This window comes from Monodon monoceros, unplaced genomic scaffold (genome assembly GCF_005190385.1).
Source record: "Monodon monoceros isolate NGI ecotype Baffin Bay Population unplaced genomic scaffold, NGI_Narwhal_1 Super_Scaffold_22, whole genome shotgun sequence".
Classification (NCBI taxonomy): Eukaryota; Metazoa; Chordata; class Mammalia; order Artiodactyla; family Monodontidae; genus Monodon; species Monodon monoceros.
The window spans coordinates 42,734,917-42,756,800 of record NW_021703779.1 but is presented as its reverse complement, the minus strand read 5'-3'; the positions used below and the strand labels follow the sequence as shown (position 1 = coordinate 42,756,800).

Sequence of the window (21,884 nt, the reverse complement as noted above, 5' to 3'; positions counted from 1 at the left end):
GTATCCTAGTAGAGATATGTTGCTGCTAAACATGCTTTCTAATTTTTTTCTTTCCCACATAAAAACTACTGTTTGGGTGGCAGGGTTTGCAGAGGTGGCCAGTAAGCACAAGAGAGGCTTATAATGCATTTTAATACTTATTTGAATGTTCCCGGTGTTTCGTCATCCTATTTTTGTTTTTTAAATGCAGCTTTCCCGTTTGAGTCACTGCCATTCTTTCCTCACAGGTATTTTAAATTTATTGGTGGCTAGGCCCTTTATCTAACAACAGCTCATGTTAAGAAAATCAGCGTCAAATCTTTAACAACAAAACAAAACAAACAAAAAAAAACGCCAACGGTTTCACCAAAGGCGGAATTCCCTTTTGGGGTCACCCGGAGGAGGGCGGGAACAAGACTTGCGAAAGCTTCCGCTTTCTTTTCTACGGTAAAGCCAACCATTCTCCTTAAAGGAGTACCACAGAAGCGTGATTTTCGGTCGGCAAACGCATCCCTAGCGACGAGTCCACCCATGACACAGGGATGCCATAGTGTCGCATCACAATGAGTAGTCTATGAGAGCTCAAAAGCCAGAACAAATGACCTTGATTCTGGTAAAATATTACATTGCAATTCACCTAACCTGTCAGTTTCCTTCTCTTGTTTTCCAAAATGCTGAACTTCCGGAGTAGACTCCTCCCCCCTCTATTCCTGCCCAGTGGTTTGGTCCGACCTTAATACTACTGACAGGAGGGACAAACTGCGTCTGCGCAGAAAGCTCTTGGGGGGGTGGGGGGGGAGGAACATGGCGCAAGCTCTGTCTGAGGAGGAGTTTCAACGGATGCAGGTGCCGCTCGCCGGGGAAAAGACCACCGGGCTAGGCGACGGGAGGGCGGGGAAGAGAAAGATCGTCCCACCGGCTTTGTGCAGGGGTTGGTTGGGATGGACCTTGAGCCTAAGGGGTTGGTCTGGAGAAGGGAAACTGAGGCTCCGAGTGGTGAGACTACTGGATTCCGAGATACAATTGGGTTCTGAGGGGATGGATTCTGTTAGCCTTGTGGGCGGAAGAGAGAGTCCTAGCGTGGGCGACACCTTACTCAGACTTGGAGGGGACGAGACCTTTGGGCCCATGCGGGGGACACCTTGGGTGGGCGACGGTAATGCTGGGCTTTGAGGGAAGGAGATCCTGAGAGGGGGAAACCATTTTGCCTGGAGAGGAAGGAAGCGGGTGTTGGGCTGTTTGCTTCGTGGTGGGGGGAGCCCTGGAGAGGGCAATACCATTATCGGTGGGAGGTGGACGTTTTTGTGGGAGATACCACTATGTCAGGGGACTGGGGAAAGACCCCACATGTCATTGTTCCTGGGAGGTGGAGCTCCTGTGCGAGGGGTGGTAGCGGATCCCAAGAGAGGGCAGTACCATTGGATTATTACGGGTGATCCCATTAGATGTGGGGTGAAGAAGGCCCTGAATGGGTAATACGATTAATCCTTGTTGGAGAGAGGACCAGAGGAGGTGAAAGAGTGATACCTTGGACTGCGTGGAGGGGAAATCACCGGTCTGTGGAGAGGTACCCTGACTGAGTACTGTGACCACTTGATTCTTTTTGGGGGGACTCTGAGATGGATGAAAGGCCAGAGTGGGCCCTTGTTGAGAGAATTCGTTACTGGGGAAGACCATTGGATTTTGTGTGGAGACTCTGAAAGGGGGAAACCCTGCGTAGGGTCCTGTGGGAGGACAGGAGGAACTCCGAGTGAGAGCAGGTAATCCATTCATTCTTGAATGAAGGAAACCAGTTGTCGCTATGTGAGGGACCCTGAGGGTGGAAGACTGAGATAATTGGACCAAAAAAGGGGAAGGCCCCTGTAACTTGTGCAAAGTATTCCATGTGAGTAAGAGTAATCCAACTGGCCCACCCAAGGCCTTGTGGGGGAAAAACCCTGAAGGGTATAGCGTCATCCCATTGGATTATGACTGGGGAGATCTTGAGGGGTATAGGGGATCCTTGAATGAGGAAGATTGATTCTATTGGTCATGAGTGAAGGGAAAACCATTGGGCTCTGATGGATAGACACTGTAAGTGGGTGCCAGGGGTGTTCCAACTGGATCAGGACTGGGGGAGACAGATCACTGGGTCTGGGAGAGGACAGGGGCAGGAAAGATTCTGTAGAGGCCAAGCCCTCTCACCTTTAGCAGACCACCCAGGGATGGAGGCTGGTGCCATGGGAGAGAGGGAAAGGTCCTGGTGGGGTAAGGGATGGTGGTCTGGGAAGAATTGGCCTCAGCACCTACAGGGCTGGTAGGTAGGGATATGCTGTTTGGAATGGCCCATACTTCACTTTCCCTCAATTCTTGAAAGGGGTCTGGACATATTTTGAGAGCCTTGGGGGTGGGGACCCTGGGAAACCCCCTTTTACTCAGTGAAATTGGTCATAATACCAGGCTCTCTTCCCTTGGGAAAGAGGGAGGAAGGCAATCCCCTGCCCCCTACTCTGGCCAAGAGGATAGAGAACACCTCTGACAGAAGACAGAACAGTGTTTAGCGTGTGACGAGGCCAGTCCAGATGAAGAGGCAGACTTTATCCTTTGGGCATGGAACACACATGAGCAAGAAACTGAATGGGTCAGCACTCTGTCATGGCCTGAGGGCACAGTTGGATTGGAAGGGGAGAGATAGAGGCAGCAGGGAGACAGGTGAGGCTGACTGTGTTTAAGTAGAACTGGAGAAGGTGGGACAGGCTGAGTGGCTGGACTCATTTGGGATGAAGCAGGCACGGGTCTTAGGAGTGACTAAAGAGGCGCATGGAGGGCAGCAGGGTCTGTAGGGCTCAGGGGATTGGTTCTCTCCTCATGAGGGTAGGGGGCACATTTCTGCCAAGTCATTTCCTTCCCTGCTTCCCCCTAAGGCTCAGCTCCTAGAACTCCGGACAAACAACTACCAGCTTTCAGATGAACTACGCAAGAATGGTGTTGGTGAGCCAAGAGGGTCTCATTAGATGGGGGTGGCTTTGGAGGACAGAGGCCAAGGGGAAAAAATCTCAGAGGCCTGGCAGGAGGACCTTTCAGCTCCTTACCGCTGACTGAGGCTGAGACTCCCTGCTTTCCCCACACCAGAACTTACCAGTCTTCGACAGAAGGTCGCCTACCTGGATAAGGAGTTCAACAAAGCTCAGAAGGTACCTCCTTCCACCTACTCACCCACCCATGTGTTCCCTGTAGCCATCTGACTCATTCATCTGTCCAGTGAGCACCTACAGTGAACCAGACCTAATGTTACATGCTGTCACTAGTCATTCAAAAATTTCTCATGGAAGTCTCCTTTGTTTGGTAATTTTATCTAGGTCTGCTTAATTTATTAATTAATTTTCATTTACTCTTAATTCATTTTTAATTTCAATTACTCATTCTCATTCACTGATTTCTAACTAAATAATCAAATCTATCAGTAAACCTGCCTTGAACCTGCCTCCTGTCCCCCACTCATACTCCTGCCTTGTGCTCCTATTCCCCACCCCTGTCCTGGTCCTGTTGGTAAAGTGAGACTAAACCTACCTCTCAAATCCTTTGAAGATGAGATAGCATATAACCTATCATGGCCCCTCAAGGCATTCAAGGCCCTTCTTTGTCTCTTTCTTCACTGCTCTGTCCCCATGCATAGTACAATGTCATACGCAGTATGTTCTCCATATATATTTGTTAGATGAAGGAACACAGAATGCAGAAAGTCTGGCAGTCAGAAAGCTAGGCTTCTCTTTGGTAGGGTACTGATTTCCCAACCTGGCAATGCCCTCAGCTGCCCAGCAGGGGAACAGCAGTTTCCACGGTGCATGGGAGGGATCCACATAGATGTGTTTGGACAGATGGAACAGTGAAGCCATAATTTCTGAGTCCGGAGATCCAGCCTATGAAGGGTTAAATACTAAGACCCATGAAAAGCCTCAAGAGCTTAGAGGAAAGGATGTAAGCAGGGTGCTCCTCATTCACCCACTCACTCCATCATTCCTGTGGGCTACAAATTGTGGTTAAAGACACCCCCATCCCTCACCCCCTGTTATCATTGTCCCCCCTTGACACTTGCCACAGTATCTCCATACCCTAGTGAGGGAGTCCATCTCTGGTCACCTTATCTCTCTTCTCACCTCCCTCACCTTTAGGCACTGAGCAAGAGCAAGAAAGCTCAGGTAAGGGGACCCCTGGCGGGTAAATGTGTCTGGGAGACTGTCTTAGAGGGGATATTTCTGTATGCTGGGATCTCCTGGTACTGGCCTTTCTTTCTCTGTGTGTGTGCTTGCATCTGTGACTACCTCCCTGCCATGTGTTTTTGTGTCTATCTTTGTTCTCCTGTTTTGTCTCTCACTCTGCACCTCTCTCTGTATGTCTTTCCTTCTCCCTTTCTTTCTCTGTGTCCTCCTCTCTGAGTCTCTCTTTGTCTCTGTCTTTCTGTTCCTCTCGGATTCTTGTTTCTCTCCCCAACCTTCTCTTTTTCTTTCCCCCACCTGTTCCTATCTCTGCCATCGTTTCTCTCTTTTCTTCTTTCCCTTTCTTCCTCTCTCTTGACTCCTTGTTTCTCCCTCCCCTTTTCCTCTCTCCCCGTTCCTCTCTCTCCTGTTCCTTTTTCTCTTCCTGATTCATTTCTTTCCCTGACCCCTTCTCTCTGTTCTCCCTCTGTTGATCTCTCTGTTCCTATCTCTCTGCCGTCCTACCTTTTCTTTTTTTCTCTCTCCCCCATCCCATCCCTCTCTCCTTCCCTATCTAACCCCCTTTCCCCATCTTTCTCTGCTTCCTTTCTTCCCTATTTCTATATACCCCTCTCTTTCCTCCCACTGTCTCCCCTCATCCCTTTCTCCTTCCACATCTTCCCTTCTCTCTACCCCATGTCTCTCCTCCCTCCTTATCTCCTCTTTTATCCCTCCTATGTCTGTCTTTCCCCCTGTATCTCCTGATTTCACCCATCTCATTCTCTGTACCCTATGTTCTCCCCCAATGTCATTTTCTCCCTCTCTCTGTTTCTTTGCCCTACTGCCCCATCCTTTCTACCCCTGTTGGAGACCTGGCCCACATCTGCCACTGCAGGAAGTCGAGGGGCTGCTGAGTGAAAATGAGATGCTGCAGGCAAAGCTGCACAGCCAGGAGGAGGACTTCCGTTTGCAGAACAGCACGCTTATGGCCGAGTTCAGCAAGGTGCTGGTGCCCTGGATAGTTGAGGGGGGTCCAAGGGGTAGGGGCCACCTGGGCTGAAGCCGGAGGGCAGCTGAGGGTGGTTGGACAGAGCCTGGCCCTGTGTCACTGTCCATGGTGCTGAAACAGGGCCTTGATCTCTGCTGGGGGGCAGTGATTTGACAGATGGGACCACCCACTGTGCTGGGATTAGAAGGCTGCAAGCCATGAGGTCAGCTGGTTCCTGACCAAGTCACTCCTTTCCTTTGAGCTTCAAGTCTCCTTGTGTATATTTTGGGGCTGATGCTATGGAGCCCCAGGTTGTTGGGAGGTCTTAGGTAAAATTCTTATGCTTAGTATGGGATGGAAAGATGTTCGAGCTGCTTCCCTTTTCTAAGTTTTTCATGTGTTGTAAGGGAAAAAGTCTCACAGCAACAAAAAAGGTATTTCCAAGGCTCTACCTGAGAATGTAGGGCTCAAAACCTTAAAAAAGAAAACAAACCAAAAACACAACCTTTGTGTAGGTACAATACCAGAGGCAATTTAGTAAGTAGTAGTTAAGAGCCAGAGGCCTAGATTAAACTCTTGGCTCTGCCTTTTACTAACTGTAACCTTGAGCAAGTCACTTAAGCTTCCTGTTTCTTGGTTCCCAAATATTTAAAATGGAAAAGATGATAATGACAGTACCTGCCTGGCAGGGCTTTTGTGAGGATTGAATGGGTTAATGTCTATAAACCACTTAGAACAGAGCCTTGCACATAGAATCAGCTATGTAGGTGTTAGCTACTGATAGTATCCTTTTATTAATTCATTTTCCCTCTAAAATATTTCTTGACTATTTAAAAGTTTTATATCCATCCTGTGACCTTGCCCTGCCTCAGCCCTTACCACCTCTATTCCCACAGTGTCCTCGCTGGTCTCCTCACTTCTAGCTTCTTTTACCAGACCAAGCCATAACGGTTGTCCTGACCCGCAGGTCTTACCACATTGCTTCTTTAGACAACACCTCCCAGTGGGTCCTCATCCCCGAAATTTCAGAACCCCTGGTGCTCACATAACAGCTGACCTCATCGCCTCACTTCTCACTGCTTCCTGCCTCTGGCCTCAGTGGTATCATGGTTCTTGCTGGGCGAGGCAGGGGCAGTTATTCCTCTATAAACCCAGCTTGTGTTTCTCAGCACCTGCCCTGGGCTAGGCACTGAGCCAGGTATAGAACCTCCTTCGCACTACCCCTCCTCCTCCTGGAAGCTAGAAATGCTCACAGGGAGACCTGAGTTCCAGGCCCGCCTCCACCACTTATTTGCCAAGATATTTCAGCTCAATTGTTCCTTCAACAAATAGTTATTGAGCCCGCACTATGTGCTCTGTGTTCTGGAAATAGTTGTGAGCAGTACAAAATAGTCCTCCCTCTTGGGTAGCTTATATTCTGGGGGTGGGATGGGGAAAAAGATGATAACATAGTAAACAAATAATAATAATAGCACTGATAGCTGACAGTTACATAGTGTTTACTGTGTGCCAGGTCCTGTTTGATGTGCTTTACATTATTCACTTATTTAATTCTCACAGCAAACCGATGAGATATCATTACTATCCCTATTCGACAGATGGGGAAAACTGAGCCCCCTAGAGATGAAGTAATTTGTGCCAAGGTGAAATGGCAGAGTAGAAATTCATATCCAAGCAGTCTGGCTTCCGAATCTATGCTTATGACCTACGTTACGAAATAAAATTTAATTGTGAATCACAATTTATGATCCAAACATTTTCAGAAATTTAAAAAACTAAGAACATGTTAGGTAAATTTAATTGCAATTCATGCTAGGTAAGAAAGAAGCAAACAGAGCGTATTGGAATTTCTGTGTTGGGGGATACTACTTGAAAGGTAACATTTGAGCAGAGCACTGAAGGATGCAAAAAAGTCAGTCATGTGAAGAACTGGATGAAAGGAATGGTGTTCTGGGTAGAAAATATCCCAGGCAATAAAATAAAAATTCTCTGTGGGCCTCAGTCTTCTAATCTGAAAATGGGGACAAAGGATCTTGTCAGGTCTGCTGTGTAAACTGTGTTTTCTTCAGGAGTTGAGCAGGGGGCTGGCTTAGTTTTATTTGCGTTGTACTCCTCTCCACGGGCTCTCCAAGGGCTAACGAGAGGGAGCCATGGGCAGTGCTAACCCTGGAAATGCTCTGAAAGCTGTCTGTGGTGCCTCGGCTCCCAGACGCAGACCCCTCCACAGAAGAAAGCTGGCAGTGGGGCTATCCATGATGCTGACATCTTGGACCAGCAACTTCCAGAGGAGCCTGAGGTCTTGGATTGCAACTGTGAGGTTGAAAGCGGGCAAGCAGAAAATTGTTCTCAGTATTCTCCATCTTCCATGTCTCTGTCACTTAACAGGTGTTTGAGTTTGAGGTTGTTTAACATCTGTGCCTCAGTGTCCTTATCTGTGAAGTGGGGATAATGAGTAATGAGAGCCTCTACATCACAGGGGCGTTATGGAATTAAATGAATTGTAAAGTACATGGGCCAAATGCTATGTATATTTCAGCAAATGTTGTTCTGATTCTTTGCTCTTCTGCTACCTCACTTGTCCCCTGCTCAGCTCTGTAGCCAGATGGAACAGCTGGAGCGGGAGAACCAGCAACTGAAGGATGGGGCTGCCAGGGCAGGGGCTACCCAAGCCGGGAGCCTTGTGGATGGGGAGCTGCTGAGACTGCAGGCAGAGAACACAGCCTTGCAGAAGAACGTGGCAGGTGCATGGAGACCCTCCTGGGGATGTGGGGACCTTGGGGCTTGAGTAAGGTGTTGTCTTCCCTGGGGGAAGAAAAAGGCTTCAGAATCAGGCTTGGCCCTGCCATGAACCAGTGTATGATTTTGGACAAGCCATTTCACCTCTCTGAGCCAAAGCTTTTTCATCTACGAAGTGCATGTAGTGATGTCTACCACCTGGAAAATTGTAGTAGAGATATATTTCTGAGCTTAGTTCAGCACCTGGTACCTAGCAAATGTTACTGATAAGCAGATTGAACATCAGAAAGGAGGTGTTTGCTAAATGGAGAAAGTGAATGAAGGAGTGTTAGGAAGATTCTGAGCCCAAGGTGTCAGTGGGGTCTGGGATGAAAGCTGAAAGAAAGTTTGATAAAGTGTGGGAGTGAGTGTCCTGATGTGTGGACTTGTGGAGAGCAGCTGGGCTTGTGGGGTGGTGGGTGGTAGTTTGGTGATCAGGAAGGAGACTTCGTAGAATGTGGCTGGGGATTAGAGGTTATAGGAGGATTCAGCTGTAAATGGAGGATGGTGGGCATCACCTTGGAGGGCTGTGGGTGGGGCTTGGGGATGGGGGTGGGGCTTGGGAAATTATCTTGGGCTGATTTGATGGTAGACAGGATTTCCGCGGTTGGTGGGGCTTAAAAGATTTGTGAGAGGTGGGGGCGAACCTTCGTTTTGTAGGCTTATGGCCACTGAGGCAGGGTTTCTGCTACCTAAGGGGTTGAAGGCCAGTTCTCTTTCTATTTGAGGTGTGTCAGGGGTCTTCTGAGACAACCTCATCCATCATATGTCTCTATTCTACCCACCAGCCCTGCAGGAGCGCTACGGGAAAGAGGCTGGGAGGTCCCCAGCTGCCAGCGAGGATCAAGGGGATCCCGTGGGGGGCCCAGCTTCCCCTGTCCTAGCCCCCATGCCATTGGCAGAAGTGGAGCTGAAATGGGAAATGGAGAAGGAGGAAAAGAGACTGCTCTGGGAGCAACTGCAAGGCTTGGAGGTGAATCTGGGTCTGTTGGGGCTGGGGTGCCAGGAGGCAGGCAGATGCCCTAGCTCTGCCTGTGGTCCCACGGAGATATCTGTGACATCACCATCTTGTGGGCTGATGGATTAGGAAGGCAGGAGGGCAGGGAAAGGCACAGGCCTTACCTCCCCGCTTGCTGATAACAACTCCCTCCCTCATCCTTCCCAGCAGACCTTGAAGCAGGCTGAAACATCCAGGCTGCAGGAAGAACTTGCTAAGGTGGGGCTGCCGAGCTTTCCCTGGACTTTGCCCCACCCACTCCCCACCTGCCATGCTTCCCCTGGTAGGGTAGAGGGGCAGAGTATCTCTTCAAAGCCTCAGTTTTGTCATCTGTGAAATGGAGAGACTCACATTTATGTCTCAGATTTGTTTTCAATATGAAATGGGCTAATGTGGTCCTTCTATGTCTTGTGCGTGGCAGGCCCCATCCCATCCTTCTGGGTCCTCCGATCTCTGCTTTTTCATTCATCTATCCATCCATCCATCCGTCCATCCATCCAAGCATTTATAGACTGCTGGCTCTTATCTTAGGAACTTGAGACCCAGTGGTGAGGCAGCCAATCATGATCCTGTTTTCCAGGCCTCCCAGCTTAGCTATTCTATGACATGGCCATCGGTCGATAGGTCGGAGGCATAAATGTCAGGCTTTGGAGCCTGAGGAGCTGGGTAGAGGTCATGTTTTTGCTGCCGACCAGCTGTGCAACCAAATTATTTAACCCTTCTGAGACTCAGTTTCCCATTTGTAAAGCCAGTGGTGCTCACTTCTCAGGACTGTTTTGAGGATTCCATGAGGTAACAAAAGTAAATTCCAGTTTCTATAAAGGACTTAGTAGTAAGTGTCTGTAAACATGAAGTAAATTTTTGTCTTTATTAATATTATTCTCATTCTTATCACTTGTCTGTACCCTCCTCCCCCACTCCAGCTTGCCGAGAAACTGAAAAAGAAACAAGAAAGGTAAATTTCTTTCTTCCAGAGCTGGGGGGAAGGGGTTTGCGGGGACTAAGGAGGGGATTGACTTGTGGAATGGACCCATATATGTCTGTCTTTTTGTGCCTAGTTTTTGCCGTCTGCAGACAGAAAAGGAGACGCTATTCAATGACAGCCGGTAACTACCAGGGTTGGGGATATTGGTGGACAATGGGGCAGTGCCCAGCAGGATTAACCGAAGATCACAGGGGCAGAGCTGGGAGACTGGGCCTCAGGCTGTGGTCAATGTGCCCCTCCCTCCCACCAATCACCCCCAGGAACAAGATTGAGGAGTTACAACAGCGGAAGGAAGCTGATCTCAAAGCCCAGTTGGCTCGAACTCAGAAGCTGCAGCAGGAACTTGAGGCTGCCAATCAGGTAAGGGGTTGGGTTCTGAGATCACTGGGATAGGGAAAGGGCTGGGAGTCCGGGGAGCTCTGAGGTCTACGGAGGCTAGTTGGGGAGTCTGATATTTCCTGTGTTGGAAATATAGGGACTGGATGGGTTCTGGGCCCCCTAGGAGCTAGGAAAATGGGAACTAGGGAACCCCGAGAGCCCTAGGAGTTGGGGTAGGAACCTGCATGAATTAAAGATCTCAGCGGGGCTGAGGACTAGGGGCCTATGTGCCACAGGTTTGGATGAATCTGAAACTCCAGGGGATTAGAGACAGGAATCTGGAGAAATCTGTGGTCACTGGATTGGGACCAGGAGTTTGGAGTGAGTCTGAACTCCCTGGAGGTTGGGTAACTTTGAGACCTATGGGGGCTGGGTGGATATAAGACTTTCAAGGGTAAGACAGTTGGGCCTGGAGTCTGAGTGCATTTGAGACCCTCAGAGCTTGGGGGCTGGTTTGGGTCTTAAGACACCTAGGAAGTTGGATCATGTGAGTTGGTGGTCCCTGGGGGCTGTGAATAAAAAACTGGTGAGTCTGAGACATCGAGCGACTGGAGCAAAAGTCTAGGTAGGTCTGAGGCTCCTAAGGGTTGGCGGCTGGGTGACTTTAAAGCCTCCAGCCTTCCCCTTAGAGTGAGTGAGTCTCAGGTCCCTTGGATTGGGGGCTATGATGGCTTGTGGGTCTAACTAAAGCCCCTAGGAGCTGGGGACAGAAGTCTGGGTAAAGCTGGGTGTGAAGATCCCCAGAGACTGGGGACAGGAGTGGCAGGTGTGGTATCAGTCTGAGACCTCACCAGGAGCTGGAAACTACACACTTGTATCAGTTTGAAATCTATAGGATCTGGGGTGGTGAGTTTGGGTGGGTCTGAGACTCTTGGAAACTAGAGACATGGGGGTTGCCTGTGTCTAAAACCCCTGAGGGTTGGGGTCAGGAATCTGGGTGAAGCTGTAGTCCCTGGGGGTTGAGTGTGTCTGAGAATCCTGGGGCCTCTGAGCTGGAATCTGGCCGAGTGTGAGACCATCTTATGGATGGGGGCTGAGTGAATTTGAAATCCCCAGGAGCCTAGGTGGTTTCTGAGGTGCTTAGAACTGGGATACAGGGGTGTGTGAGGCCCCTGGGGATAATGACCAAGAGTCTGGGTGAGCCTGAGATCTCTGATGGCTGGGTAGTCCAAGGCCCTCAAGTACTTAGGCAGCATGCTGCCAGGTGGTCAGAGAGGGAGTCTGTGTGGTCATATGTACCCCAGGGGAGGCTGAGGTCTAGAATGGGCTCCCCTGACGTGGTCCCCACAGAGCTTGGCAGAGCTGAGAGATCAGCGGCAGGGGGAGCTCCTGGAGCATGCGGCAGCTCTGCGAGCCCTACAAGATCAGGTACATTGTACTGAGCGGGCTCAGGGAGGTGGGGGTGAGGGTGGGGGCAGCCTCAGTGGGTATTGTACAGGCAGGCAAGGCCCCAGGGTCCTGCTTCCCCTGGTCGTCGTTCTCGTGGGTGTGTGTATGTGTGTCCTTTCTTTCTTGGCTGCGGGTAGGTCCTGTCCTCCTGTTCTGGACCCACTCTCACTCGTTGTGGGGGTGGGGCCAGGTGTCCATCCAGAGTGCGGATGCGCAGGAACAAGTGGAAGGACTTTTGGCTGAGAACAATGCCTTGAGGACTAGCCTGGCTGCCCTGGAGCAGGTACAGGACACGTGGGAGCCTGCGCCGATCCCTCCCCAGCTCCCCGTCTCCCTCTGCTTTTGATCCACATTGGGGCAACGTAGTCTGGACCTCGTGCTGTTCTCCTGCCTCTGTTTCTGTTTCATTCTCAGCTTCTCCTTTCTGTTGGCTTCCACCCCTCTTCTCTCTGGTCATCCATCCCTGCTTTTTTTGCATTCTAGTTTCTCTCCAGTAAACTGCAAGAAGTGTACTGATCTTAAGTGTACACTCAGTGAATTATCCCCGTCTGTATATTTATCTGTCTCCATGTAGCCACCACCCAGAAGAAGATATAGAGCATTTTCAGCACTCCAGAAGGTCCCTTTTACCCCTTCTCAATCAATACTTCCCCAGAAGTAACCACTCCTCTGACCTTTAGCAACATAGATTAGTTTTGCTTGCTTTTCAACTTCATGTAAATGGAATCAGACACCCAATCTATGTCTGGCTTCTTTCCTGAAGCGTTATATCTGTGAGGTTTATCCATATGTAGCACTGATCTGTTCTACTTTCTCTGTGTACTATTTCATTGTATGAATATACCACACTTACCAATCCCCTGTTGATCTCTTTTTCTCACTGCTTTTCTCTTTGAAATACTCTCTCTCTACTCCTGGCTCTCCTTTCACCTCTCTCCCTGTCTCCCTGGAACACCCCGTGACTGGCCCCTGGGGCCCCTTCCACTGCACTTTCCATCACCACCACTCTCTCCAGATCCAAACAGCAAAGACCCAAGAACTGAATATGCTCCGGGAACAGACTGCTGGGCTGACAGCTGAGTTGCAGCAGCGGCAGACTGAGTATGAGGACCTCATGGGACAGAAAGATGACCTCAACTCCCAGCTCCAGGTGACGCCTCTGGCTTTGACCTGTCTCCTCCTAGTTCCCTAGTCCTGGCTCAGTGGAGTTTCCCATGAGGTGCTGTGGGAAGACCATGGAGTCAGGTGGACCTGGGTTCCAGTGTGACTCCCGAACTTATTAGCACCTGTGTGTCCTAGACCAAGTCATTTCACTTGAGACTGAGCCTCTTCAGTTAGTTAGGATAGCCATTCTGATTCCACAATAGAAACCGGAATAATAGCGGGAGAATGAATGCTGGGGAGCAGCTAGCAGCCTCTGCCATGTTTCTCATCTAGAAACAGAACATCACCCACTTTACCAGGGTTAAGGGAGATGTTCTACCAGAAATGTCCTGGGTGAGCAGCACCTCCTGGGGGCTGTTTATCAAACTCACCCTTTTTGTCCCCACATTAGGAGTCATTGCGAGCCAATAGTCGGCTGCTGGAACAACTTCAGGAACTCGGGCAGGAGAAGGAGCAATTGACCCAGGAACTACAGGAGGCTCGTAAGGTGGGCAACACCACAGGGGGAGGCCCAGTCTGCAGGGGGACAGGTGATGTGGGCAAGCCCACGGGAATGGGAGGGCACAGAAAGTGACCAGTTCCATGAGGACGGGTGAGTGACTTAGCCGTTCAGTCGGGATGGGGAGGAGGTGGACTTCGGCTTGTTCCTTGGGCCTTGTTTGGTGTCGGGGGAGGAGGTTGACTGACCTCCTCCTGCCCCCCTCTCCTGGGTGCCAGAGTGCTGAGAAGCGGAAGGCCATGCTGGATGAGCTAGCCATGGAGACGCTGCAGGAGAAGTCCCAGCACAAGGAGGAGCTGGGAGCAGTCCGACTACGGCACGAGAAGGAGGTGCTGGGGGTGCGCGCCCGCTACGAGCGTGAGCTCCGTGAGCTACATGAAGACAAGAAGCGGCAGGAGGAGGAGCTGCGCGGGCAGATCCGCGAGGAGAAGGTGGGTGGGCAGATGATACTGCCTCTCTGCGTCGAAAACCTGGGGAGCGTAGCCTCGCTGATGGGCCAGGGGATGGCGTGAGTGAGGCGCCCGCTCCTCCACCTGGCCCTCGCTGCTCTGCCCTCTTGCAGGCCCGAACGCGGGAGCTGGAGACTCTCCAGCAGACAGTGGAAGAACTTCAAGCTCAGGTACACTCCATGGATGGAGCCAAGGGCTGGTTTGAACGGCGCTTGAAGGAGGCTGAGGTGAGTTGGTGCAGAGGCTGGTTGGGGGGTATGCATGTCAAAGCAGGGGACTGGAAGTGGTCAGGCCCTGGAACTTTCTGAGGCTCTGGACTTGGGCATCCCCACAGTGCCCCCTGGCTCAACAGCAGCCCTCTGGAGGGGATCAGGCCATGGCCATCAATCAGTAGGGCAGAATGTCAGATGTACAAATTTGAAAAGGCACCTCTTCCTTCTGAAATTGTACTTCTGTCGGAAGATTATTATAATAATTCTAATTTTGATGCAACCAGAACTTTTACTACCATTTTCTGGAAAACTCATGGTAATACATAAGAGGCAGTGTCACGTAGCAGTGAAGAGCACACATGCTCGAGCCAGTTGTTTGCCTGGGTTTGAATCCTGTCTGGGCTGCTTTCTAGCCCAGACAAGGCAAGTAAATAACTTGCCTTGGGCAAGTTATTTACTTCTCTGTGGCCCGTTTTCAACATCCGTAAAAAAAGGGATAACAATAATACCGGCTGTCTAGGTGTTATGGGAGGGTTATATAAACTGAGTTAATATATATAAAATCCCTACAACATTCCTGGTGTGCAGTAAGCGCTACGTTATGTTTTATTAAGTAAAGTAAGATGTAAATGCAGATGTTGGGCTTCGATGTGAATGGCGCAGCCCTCAACGTGACACTCTGTTTCTTCTCTGCATACGCAGGGGCCCTGCTGCAATCCCTCACACCGCTCACTGGGTGTGAGGTCCTCTGGGGGGTGTGACGTCCTCTGGGGGGGGCCGTGGCCAGACCTGGGACTTGTCTTGTAGGAATCTCTGCAGCAGCAGCAGCAGGAACAAGAGGAAGCCCTCAAGCAGTGTCGGGAGCAGCACGCCGGCGAGCTGAAGGTGCCCATTGCATGATGGCATTCCTCTCTGGTGGGAGGACTGAGGTTTCCCAAGCTGCGGCCTGAGCTACCCTCTGCTTTGCAGAGCAAGGAAGAGGAGCTTCAGGGTGTGCGGGATCAGCTCCAACAGGCCCAGGAGGAGCGGGACTGCCACCTGAAGACCATCAGCAGCCTGAAGCAGGTCACCCACTGGTCCCTCCGGGTCCCTCAACACACCCTGGGCCTCAGCATGCAGTAATGGGGCAGGGAGGGAGCACACTGCATGCAGCCATTCTGGCACCCACCAGCTGTGCTTTCTCTATCCCACAGGAGGTGAAGGACACGGTGGATGGGCAGCGAATCCTGGAGAAGAAGGGCAGTGCTGCGGTACGATGGGGAAAGGTGTCCAAGCATGGCCCACTCCTGCCCTGCGGCCACCCCCACCTGTGGGCCCACCGGGCCTCAGCCCCTATCTTTCCCCCGTTCCCCACAGCTCAAGGACCTCAAACGGCAGCTGCACCTGGAGCGGAAACGGGCGGATAAACTGCAGGAGCGGTTGCAGGACATCCTCACCAATAGCAAGAGCCGCTCAGGTGAGGGGCCCGGATGGCAGGGGAGGCTGAAGTGTAGGGAGGCAGAGCTTGGGTCTGAAGGCTGGGGCTGCTTCCTATACTTCACTCTGCAGGGCTCTCCTGTGTCTTCTGTCCCTCTTGCACTTTGTCTGTCTTTTACCCTTTCTCTGCGTCTGTCCCACCTTTGTTTGTTTCTTTCTTTTTAATATATTTATTTATTTATTTATTTTTGGCTGCGTTGGGTCTTCGTTGCTGCACGTGGGCTTTCTCTAGTTGTGGTGAGCGGCGGCTACTCTTTGTTGCGGTCCACGGGCTTCTCATTGCAGTGGCTTCTCTTGTAGCAGAGCACGGGCTCTAGGCACGCAGGCTTCAGTAGTTTTGGCACGTGGGCTCAGTAGTTGTGGTGCATGGGCTTAGTTGCCCCGCGGCCTGTGGGATCTTCCAGGACCAGGGCTCGAACGCGTGTCCCCTGCATTGGCAGGCGGATTCTTAACCACTGCGCCGCCAGGGAAGTCCCTCCTTCCTCTATCTCTCTCTGCGTTATCTCTCTGTGTGTCTCTCTCTCCTTTTTGCTGTGTCTCTTCTCTGTTTCTGTCTCTCTCTGCCTCCTTGTGTCATCTGTGTATCTGCCTTTCTCTCCTGGCTTTCTCTTTCTAGTTCTCTCCTTTTCTCCTCCTGCCTTTTTCTTCTCCCTGTTCCTTTATCTCTGTCTCTCTTCTCTCTCGTCTGTGTCTCTGTTTATCTCCCCACTAACCATCATATACTCCCACACCTCACCCAGAGTCTCTAAGTCTCTTGTATCCATTCTCTCATTCTATAAATATGGACTGAGCCCTCTCGCTCACATCCAGGGTCCCTGGTAGGAGGCCCGCCCAAGTCTCAGTCCCCTAGGAGCTCCCTGTTGAGCTAGGGAGACAGACTTACAATCAGGCAGCAACACTACCGTGTGATCATTATGCAGCTAAAATCCATGTTATTTTTGCCACTTAAGGCAGAAGACACAACAGAAAAATTTGAGTTGCCTTGGACTTTTTTTTAGAAAGAAATGGCCTTTAAATATGTTTAAATAAATAAGATGCAGTGATGGCTCTGGTGCATCTCCCATATCACAAACGAGAGAAAACGTGCTCCCTGTCCCTCCACAGCCATCCTGCTCTTGCTGGAGATCCTTGGCTTGTGGTGTCAGCCCCCCTCCCTGACACCCAGAAGCAGCTGCAAGAACAGAGACACAAGCTTAGTGGCTGTGATTCAAGTGACATGGCAAAAACGGGTGTGTCTCTTACCAAATCAATGTCTCGCTGAGGCACTCAGTCTCCTGAAGTTACCTCTCTTTATAAGGGAGGACTTTTATTTCTGTTCTGTTACAGATTGGTGTACAGATCAACAAACAGATTCAAATTGTGTGCCATACATTCTATCCGTCCATTAGGTGAAATTCAGATTTAGGTGCATGGCTACGAGTCTGCCGCCATCTTTTCTCTCTCTGTCTCTGCTCTGACTAGTGTCCTTAGCCAGGGTCTCTGTTTGCCTCTATCATCAGCTCTGGCTTGCTGTCTCTCTGGGGTCTTCTCTCTGCACATAGGGGTGCCCCTCTGCCCTCTTCAGCTGTCTTTACCCTGACTCTGAGTGCATTCACCACTTTATGCCCATGTGTGTCCACATCACCATCTTTCTCCCCATCTTCACCTTTGTTTCACTTCTGGTGTGTGTTTGCCTAGAGAGGCAGCTCCTTTTTCGGTTTCTGCCTTTCCCTACCCTACTGTCGGCTTCCACTGTTACCCATGCCTGAGTGTCTCTTTGCCTCTCTCCACCTCTGTCAAATCTATTTCTGCCTCTTCTTGCCAGTCGGTGCCCTGGGACCCTGGGGGATTGGGGCTCAGATTTCTCTTCCCTCTCTGCCCAGGGCTCGAGGAGCTGGTTCTATCAGAGATGAATTCACCAAGCCGGACCCAGACTGGGGACAGCAGTAGCATCTCCTCCTTCAGCTACCGCGAGATCTTGCGGGAGAAGGAGAGCTCGACTGTTCCAGCCAGGGTAAGGGGCGGGGAAGAACCTACAGCCCCAGCTTCTACCCAAATTCTGGGCCCTCCTTTTTCCCTCCCCTGCAGCCATCTTCTACTCTGGGCCCAGCACACACATTTTCTTGTCAACTTTTCCTCAAGCTCACCAACTTGGATTCAGATTGCTAAATGGGGGATGGACACATTATTCTCTCTGACCCTCTGTTTCATCATCTTTGGGCTAACTCCACCTTTCCTGGTGCTATAAAATATGTGGCTCATAGTAGGTGCATTATCCATGTGGGAGATCCTTTTTTCCAACTCATAATTTTCATTTATTATTATTGTTTGTGTCAGCTTCCTTGCTAGACACTTTTATTTGGAAATAACCTTTTTATCATTCTGTAAGTAGTATGTATACATTGTAGAAAAGTTTAAAAAACACAAGCAAAGATTTTTTTTAAAAATCCAAAGAAATCACATCTTCACCATACAGAGATCACCACTATAAATCCTTAGTTCATACCGTTCTAGACCTCTCTCTCTCTTTTTTTTAAACCTAAATAAGATTACAAGTAACCTGTTGATCTCTACCCTCCCAATTTGGTAAATTTTCATCTTTTTGAATACTTTGACCTTAGTCAGATTTCTCTAGTTGGTCCCAAAATGTGCTTTATTGCTGGTTTTATGGAAACCAGCATTCAATTTCAGAGCACATTTGCTGCATCTGGTTGCTTTATGTGCCTTAAGTCTCTTGAGTCTAGTGTGATCCATTTTTTTCATGACATCAACCTGTAGAAGAGACCAGCCCAGTTGACCTGAAGAAAACGTCCCACCTTTGGGATTTTCCTGCTGGCTTCCTAGTGGTATCATTCAGCTCATTTCTCTCTCCCCTAGTTTTCCTGTCAACTGGAAGTGAGAGCTCATTTGTTATAGGCTCTCTCTTCATGGTCTCAATAAGGCTATGGTGTGGTGGTTCCTGTCTCCCCCTTTAAAAGGCAAAGGGGGATCCAGAGTCTCTGAGGGTGCCGAGGCTTGTCTGCAGTTTGTCTGCAGCCCCAGTTGCAAAGCCCACCCCGGCTTGGTTCTCCTTCTCAGCCCCTGATCCTATCTGGGGTGTCGGCACTGAGCCTGGGCTGGCCTCTCTGCCTTCTTCCCTGCAGTCCTTATCCAGCAGCCCACAGGCCCAGCCCCCGCGGCCAGCAGAGCTGTCAGATGAGGAAGTGGCTGAGCTCTTTCAGCGCCTGGCAGAGACGCAGCAGGAGAAGTGGATGCTGGAGGAGAAGGTGCTGTCTGACTGCTCGTCCCCTCTTGGCCTGCCCTTGGGGAGGAGGCCGGGGTGGCAGGAGTGGGGGGTGGGGGTGGGGCAATATCTGGCCAGGCCCCTCCTCATGGGTGAACATGCACAGTTGAGGGCCTGAGGTGGGCTGGGCCACCCTGCAGGTGAAGCACCTGGAGGTGAGCAGTGCGTCCATGGCAGAGGACCTCTGCCGGAAGAGCGCCATCATCGAGACCTATGTCATGGACAGCCGGATTGGTCAGTGCCCCTCCCCAGCCCTCACCCTTCGTCCAGCCCCTCACCTACCCCCTCCTTCCCCAGTGTCCAGAGCTGCGGCTTCTCTCCTCTCCTTACGGAACTCACCAAAGTTACTGCCGAGACCACAGGTGCTAGAGGGAAGAGCCAGGCAGGCCAGGACCTGTGTGTCTTGCTCTGTATTCCATCTCTTGTCTCGGCTCCTCCCTCCTGTCTGAGTCTCTGTCGTCTCTCCACTCTCCTTTCTCTAGTGTCTCTCCGTCATTCCCATTGTCCTTTCTCCTCCCTGGGTCTCTTCCTCTGCTTTCTCTCCCTTCTCTTCTTTCTGCCCCATCCCCCCTTCATCTTGTCTCACTGTTCCTACTGCCTGTCTAAATGGTTCCACCTCTGGAAATTTTCATTCTCTGGATGCATATCCCTTTTAGGGTCCTTCTCTCCGCTCTTCCTCCCCTTTCCTCCTTTCTCCTCTTCCTTCCTCCATCCCCCATTTTTATTTCTTTTGTTCCCTTCTTTCAGATCTTCTCCTCTCCCTGTTTTTTCCTCATTAATCAGAATAATACCAGTTGACGCTTGCTGAGAGCTGACTGTGTGCTCTGTGCTTTGCATACAGATATGTGTTTTTCCAGCTCCATGAGTTAGTTCCTAACCCCATTTCTCAGGGCCTCACAGCTAGTAAGTGAAGCCAGGTCTCACATGGCAAAGCCTCTGCTTCCTGCATTAGATGGCTTCTCCCCCCATTTTTCTCCCCCACTCTCTGTTTCCCTCTTTCCTGCTCTGTCTCTGTCTCTCCTTCGGCTCGACCGAGGGGGTGATTCTCAGCCTGGGCCCTTGCAGATGTGTCTGTGGCAGCAGGCCACACAGACCGTAGTGGGCTGGGCAGCGTCCTGAGAGACCTAGTGAAGCCAGGCGACGAGAACCTTCGGGAGATGAACAAGAAGTTACAGAACATGCTGGAGGAACAGCTCACCAAGAATATGCACTTGCACAAGGCAAGTGTGGCCTACCAGTCTACCCCTTTGTCTCTCCAGCCACATAGCCCCTGGGTCATCTGTCAGTCCCCTCTCCACACACCCCATTCACCAAGCACTCCTTCCCCCTCATCTTCCCATCCTCCAGTCAGCCTACTCACTATCAGTTTAGTCTTTCACTCTTCCCTCTGTCCTTGCACCCTCCCACTCATCCATTCATACACACATTCAGCCACTCTCCCATCAACCCACCTACTATTTGTCCATCTGCCCTGCTACCCGTCTGATCATCTGCCCATGCCTTTGCACCCATCTCCTTTTTTTTTTTTTTTTTAAATATTTGGCTGCACCGGGTCTTTGCGGCACATGGGATCTTTAGTTGCAGCATGCGGGATCTAGTTCCCTGACCGGGGATCGAACCCGGGCCCCATGCATTGGGAGCGTGGAGTCTTAACCACTGGACCACCAGGGAAGTCCCCTGCACCCATTTCCTGATGCATCACTCTCTCTTACCTACTCATCAGTCACCCCTTGTCTTACCTTTTACCCACCCACCCAGCGACCTGCTTGCTTACCTGTTGTCCTCCATCTGTCCTCTGAACAGTTCATTTTTCCACCTATTTGCCTACCATGGATCTCCCATGCATCCACCCACATGTCCACTCACCCATCCTGCCACCCAAGTATTTCCCCATCTCTGGGGGAAGTCAGAAAGGATGCAAGTCCGGCCCCTGCCTCTAAGAAGCAAGCTCACCATTTAGAGACAAGAAGGTGGCAGGGGTAGGGGTCATGTCCTCCAGCCTCACCACACAGAGCAGATGATCCACTCCCATGTCCATATCCCTAGCTCCAGGCACTCCTCACCCCCTCACACACACCACACACACCTTTTCCGAGCCCAGCCCACTGCTGGGAGCTCTGGGAGCTGCTCCAAATACCTTCCCGTCTCAGGCTAGACATAGCTGGGCATTGATGGGATGAGAAGGATGACACCCAGGCTTGATGAGGGTGCCATCGCCTGCCACCTTCTCTGACTCCTGATGGCTCATTTGTTTCTTAGGACATGGAAGTTCTGTCCCAGGAAATTGTGCGGCTCAGCAAGGAGTGCGTGGGGTCCCCCGACCCAGACCTAGAGCCGGGAGAAGCCAGCTAAAGACCTGCAGGCTGCACCCACTCCCTCCCTTCCCCACCCGCCATTCCCTTGGGCTGTGGTGGGAAAATGGGGGCCAGCGCCAAAATCAGATAGGTTGGGAGACTGGACATTAAAGGGGTTGGAGGCCTGGTGGCTGGCGTTAGTGACCCTGTCTTAGGGCCGAGGCCCCTGGGGAGTGGGGAATCCTGAGGGGAGGGGCAGGGATTCTCCTCCTTCTTGGCCCTGGCTCCCAGGGGCCTTTGCCTCCATCTCTGCATGAGCTCTCCCTCCCAGAGACCAACTCTTTTTTTATTTTATTTTATTTTTTAATTTATGTCTGGAAGCCTGGCTACTCTGCATTTGGGATTGGGGATGCTGGGTGGGGCACGGTCCATGTTCAGCGTTCTAGCAACATGTGTGTGTGTGTGTAAAAGCTGTGCAGCCAAAATACCATCTGGCCAGACTGGCCCACCCACTGACTGTCTGCTCTGATTCTTTCCAACCATGAGGGATGTGCTGGGGGTGGGGAGTTTATACCATTGGAACTGGGAGGGTGGTCTCTGGCTGCAACTTTACTCTCCTTCCCCCACCCTCACCCAGCCTGTCTCCAGTTACTGTTGACCAGCCTCTCAAACTGAATGGAGCAGAAATATCTGCAGATATGTATGTGGGTGAATGTGTATGGGGTGTGGGTATGGATGAGTAGATAGATGGGAGGATGGATAAGTGGTTGGATGGACTGATTGATAAATAAGTAGAAGGTTGCATGGATTGGTGATGGATAGGTTGGGAAATAAATGGATGGATAGGTGACTGGATGAATAA

At 50.9% G+C, this 21,884-nt stretch overlaps 1 protein-coding gene across 3 annotated transcripts; it reads left to right on the top strand.

The window, feature by feature from the left end:
• The first annotated feature begins 752 nt into the window (after nucleotides 1-752).
• GRIPAP1 (GRIP1 associated protein 1) lies at nucleotides 753-21,535 on the top strand. 3 transcript variants are annotated; one of them, XM_029240904.1, is made up of 26 exons: nucleotides 753-825; nucleotides 2,883-2,949; nucleotides 3,091-3,152; nucleotides 4,131-4,157; nucleotides 5,050-5,157; nucleotides 7,733-7,883; nucleotides 8,706-8,890; nucleotides 9,086-9,133; nucleotides 9,838-9,869; nucleotides 9,973-10,020; nucleotides 10,160-10,259; nucleotides 11,568-11,645; nucleotides 11,857-11,949; nucleotides 12,682-12,816; nucleotides 13,222-13,317; nucleotides 13,548-13,760; nucleotides 13,892-14,005; nucleotides 14,798-14,875; nucleotides 14,960-15,055; nucleotides 15,184-15,240; nucleotides 15,347-15,446; nucleotides 17,329-17,459; nucleotides 18,589-18,711; nucleotides 18,869-18,962; nucleotides 19,794-19,948; nucleotides 20,988-21,535. In XM_029240904.1, the coding sequence occupies exons 1-26, from the start codon at nucleotides 784-786 to the stop codon at nucleotides 21,078-21,080; spliced, it is 2,526 nt and encodes an 841-aa protein (XP_029096737.1). In that variant the 5' UTR covers nucleotides 753-783; the 3' UTR covers nucleotides 21,081-21,535. The 3 variants fall into 3 exon arrangements, with proteins under 3 accessions (XP_029096737.1, XP_029096736.1, XP_029096738.1); XM_029240903.1 differs by having other exon boundaries at nucleotides 779-825; nucleotides 9,083-9,133; XM_029240905.1 differs by lacking the exons at nucleotides 753-825; nucleotides 2,883-2,949; nucleotides 3,091-3,152 and having other exon boundaries at nucleotides 4,140-4,157; nucleotides 5,025-7,883; nucleotides 9,083-9,133.
• Nucleotides 21,536-21,884: the final 349 nt, after the last annotated feature.